At 40.5% G+C, this 3,965-nt stretch overlaps 1 protein-coding gene across 1 annotated transcript; it reads left to right on the top strand.

The window, feature by feature from the left end:
• Positions 1-317: 317 nt before the first annotated feature.
• LOC148014425 (plastocyanin-like) lies at positions 318-1,516 on the top strand. Its single transcript, XM_087667008.1, has one exon. It carries the CDS (start codon positions 484-486, stop codon positions 1,063-1,065), a length of 582 nt encoding a protein of 193 aa, XP_087523134.1. The 5' UTR covers positions 318-483; the 3' UTR covers positions 1,066-1,516.
• The last annotated feature ends 2,449 nt before the right edge of the window (positions 1,517-3,965 follow it).

Genomic DNA, 3,965 nt, shown 5'->3' with positions numbered 1-3,965 from the left:
GTGAGGGGTGGTTAGCTATATGAACGTAAATGCCTTTCACACTCATAATTTTGGGTTCAAACGCTTGTTTCATTATTGGGTCCGCCGTGAGGGATGTTTGGCCATCATGTGTCTATAATTGAAAAACTCATTTTGTTGAACGTGATTTCAATTTCGACCTATGATGCAATAATATTGTTCATCAGGTGAGACTTGAGTAGATAAGTATTTTGCTAATTTCCCCTTCGTTAAGGACCTCGATCACGAGAAGCGCCGTTCATCAAGTTAAGTGTTCTACGACTCGCCCTCTACCCTAATGATAAATAGACTTCATACATATCCGTTCGGGGACGCCAGGAAAAAATTAGGTGGTGGGTGGAGAAGGATAAAGGGATTTCTTATACGGATAAGAGCCGAGTCGCAGGAAACAGGGGAGAGATCCCAACCCCAGGAAAAAATCAGGAGACAAGCTCCTGCCTCATCCGCAACTGCATAGCCGAACAGATGGCGTCTCTCACAGCATTGTCTTTGGCAGGAGGGGCATCTTCTTTATGCGGACTAAAGACCACGACAGAGAGCGCGCCCTCGTCAAAGCTGAGTAGCAGCCATGCTGCTGGCGCGGCACCATTGACAGTGAGGGTGGGGGCGTCGATGGAGAGACCGACGACGTCGTCTGCTGCTGGAGGCGGCATGAACGCAGGGGGGGCGCGTGTGGCGGCGCTGGCGGCGGCGGCGGCCTTGATGATGGCTGGGACGGGGTTGTCACCGGCGCTGGCGGCGAAAGTGGAGGTGGGCGACGAGGTGGGCAGCTTCAAGTTCAGCCCGGAGACGGTGACGGTGGCGGCCGGCGAGGTGATCGAGTTCACGCTGGTGGGTGAGACGGGCCACAACGTCGTCTTTGACATCCCGGCCGGCGCCCCCGCCTCCGTCGCATCCGAGCTCGCCGCCGCCTCCATGGACGAGAACGATCTCCTCTCGGAGGACGAGGCCACCCACAAGGTCAAACTGTCCACCCCTGGTACCTACACCTACTACTGCACCCCCCACAAGTCCGCCAACATGAGAGGCACCGTCATCGTCAAGTGACATGACTACTGCTCGGGGGCCAGTGTACTCCTTCCAGCTGCAGTCTGTTCTCTTGATCCCCCTCTCTGCATTGTTCGACTCTTCGACATCTACCTGATTCTGCAATTCTTTGATTAGGTATGAGGACCCAGAAGACGCTTTGCGTTTTATTCTTTTGTTGGAATGCCAGATTAGAATGCCTTTCTTTCGTGATGCTATGAGGCACGCTAGTCGCCATAACTTGAGTCAATTCCGATGGTTGCCACTTATTATATCATGCTTCCACTTGCTTCAGGAGTGTAGCTAGATGTTCGAGGAAAAATTCAAATGCCTAAACTCCACACATATTTGTAAATGGTCAATCTCATTTCTACGATGGTCTTTAGAGAAAGAAGCATCTTCATAGATGAATTAACAAGTCGTAAGGTGCCTAACAAGTCATAAGGTGCCGAATACACATTGTTATTATCTACTACGGCCCACACCCACTAGGCCATTCCCAATTTGTGGAGAAGTACTTGCTTAGGTAGTCCTGCATCATGTTGTTCTCTATGTTTAACTATTGAACATGAATTGCAGGCCAGCTGACATTATGTGGGGTTAAGCATTGCTCCTTTAGAATCTTCCAAAGTTACTTGACAACATTAGTGAGATACATGATTGATGGAGCATGCAATTCGACTCTATATCTAGCTAAAAGTAGGGAATCTGTATTGTTGAAATGGAAACATTTATATGGGATGTACAATGTTGAGGACTCACAATGATTGATAAATATGCATCTCATGCATTGATAAAATGGTGTGGTTGTGAATTTGACAAGTTATAACTTGTGACTAAATAGATGCATGCAAGTAGGAGAGTTGGGTGAGGAACTAGTATAAGTGGACATGTTTGATGAAACCAAGGGTCCAAGGGTTTGGCCTTGTGATGTTGCTTGCATAACTTGTTGTGCATACCTAACTGACCAAGCAAGACAAAAAAGTGAGTCTTGAGTTGCCTAATCTTTAGATACACATGTCCTAATGCAATGCAAGGTTGTGGAGCTCATTCTATTGATCAAAGTAGGAAGCCATATATACCTACTGGACATCGTGTCCTCATACTAAGTAGGAAGCCATATGTGGTGGCCACCTCATCATAATATGTACCTCCTGGACATCGTGTCCTCATACTACCTATCTTTCAATTATGAAGATCCAAAGGCATGAGTAAACCTTAGAAGCATCTATACTCTTGTTTGGCTTGGATGGCATGTAGTTAGACTGAGTCATAGCCTCAATTGAAAAACATTTCACTTAATTTTGGAGCATTGCTTGATAAGGCTTGTGTTTTTAGAATGGAATGATGGTATTTTGAATTGTTGTTCAAAAACTAGACCTAATTTGATTAAGTGAGGGAGTCAATTTAATCTATCCCAATATTACTCTTTATCGCTTTAAGGAAAAAGGACAATTCTCCAAGTAGGGATAAGAGGTAAATAGAGTGTCATCTAGCAATCCCCAGTTTTTTTCCCAAAAGAAATATGTAAATATTTTTTAATAGTGAAACTATAGTATATCATCTGGAGGGTTTTAAAAAAACTTTGAGCCATTTTGATATTTTTATCAAGTACACATGTTTATAAATGAAGGGTTTATAATTGGCATTGAGGGGCAAAGGATACCTTGTTTTAAGGGTGTACAAAATGCAAAACATAAAAGAATTTTCATGGCTCAATTGTTTGACTCACATTTATGAAAATCATTGTAATATGAAAATAGTTGTATCATAACATAAAGTAGCTAAAGATGCTACATCTTTTTTACAAGATTGTTACTAAATTGAGTGGAGTGTGTTTTCCTTTTGGGAAGTTGTCAATTCATTAGCATCTTTACCCTATGCCCAATACATGCTTGTTTATTAGCATAGCAATGCTTAAAGATAATGTAAATTAGGATATATGCAATGTTTTGAAATTATTTTGTGTATTGATATTAAAGTGTTTGGCATGTTTTCATGTAGTGTGATGATTATGTGATGTGCCATAAAAGTAAGCCAAATATATATATTATAAAAATAAAATTTTGCCAAGATAATGTGTATATATATCTTTAAAAGGAATGTCTTTTTATATACGTCACATGATATTGGTATATAGTCTTCTATAATAAAGCACCATATAATATGTAGAAAAAGAGGTAAACCACCCACAAGTAAATGAAATGTAATTATGAAAATCATCGAAAAAATGGTAAAACAAGAATCAACAAAATATCACATGAAAAGGAAAACAAAAGAGAATAAATAAAATACTTAAACATTGTTCCCTTTTCCAATGATAATTGGAGATAATTGGACATCATACCTAGTGATTTGAACCTCTATGCTAAAACACAATAGAAGTATTTGTATCTACATTAATTGATGGTTCCCACATGTTGGGAAGTTATGGCCACTTTCGAATTTTCCCTCTCACACTACAAGAGATGTTGGGAAGTTATGGCCACTTTCGAATTTTCCCTCACACACTACAAGAGATGTTGGGTTTACAATGGGATTTGTTGATGCAAAGGTGGAAAAACTAATTAAGTTGGCACACTTATCAGAACAAGTGTTAGCATTTGCACTAGTATACTTGTCAATATAAGCATTGATATTTGTCCAAAAATATGTGTGTACTTTTTTTGCCATACAATGGGATGTGTATACCAACATTGTTTAAATTTAACCATGGTCAAAAGATTTACTTTCTCTACACAAGATGCAATGAATAACATCTTGAGAATAAGTGAGAGAGTAAGGAAAAAAGCTACAAAGGAAAAGTGCATTCCCTTTATACTTTTCATGCTTCTTATTTTTTTTTCTTATTGTGATGAACCCTAAGCATTCCTCTCCTCCACACTCTGTTGAGAAAGGCCATTGTTTCAAGATAGGGTTTG

This window comes from Lygodium microphyllum, chromosome 25 (assembly GCF_053477565.2).
Source record: "Lygodium microphyllum isolate KBCC chromosome 25, Lygodium_microphyllum_v1.1.10, whole genome shotgun sequence".
NCBI classification, from domain to species: Eukaryota; Viridiplantae; Streptophyta; class Polypodiopsida; order Schizaeales; family Lygodiaceae; genus Lygodium; species Lygodium microphyllum.
The sequence above is the reverse complement of the archived record's forward strand: the minus strand, read 5'-3'. Positions and strand labels throughout refer to the sequence as shown.

Bases quoted from the DNA above. Each gene is read 5' to 3' on its own strand.
- LOC148014425 (XM_087667008.1), top strand. From the start codon at position 484: ATGGCGTCTCTCACAGCATTGTCTTTGGCAGGAGGGGCATCTTCTTTA.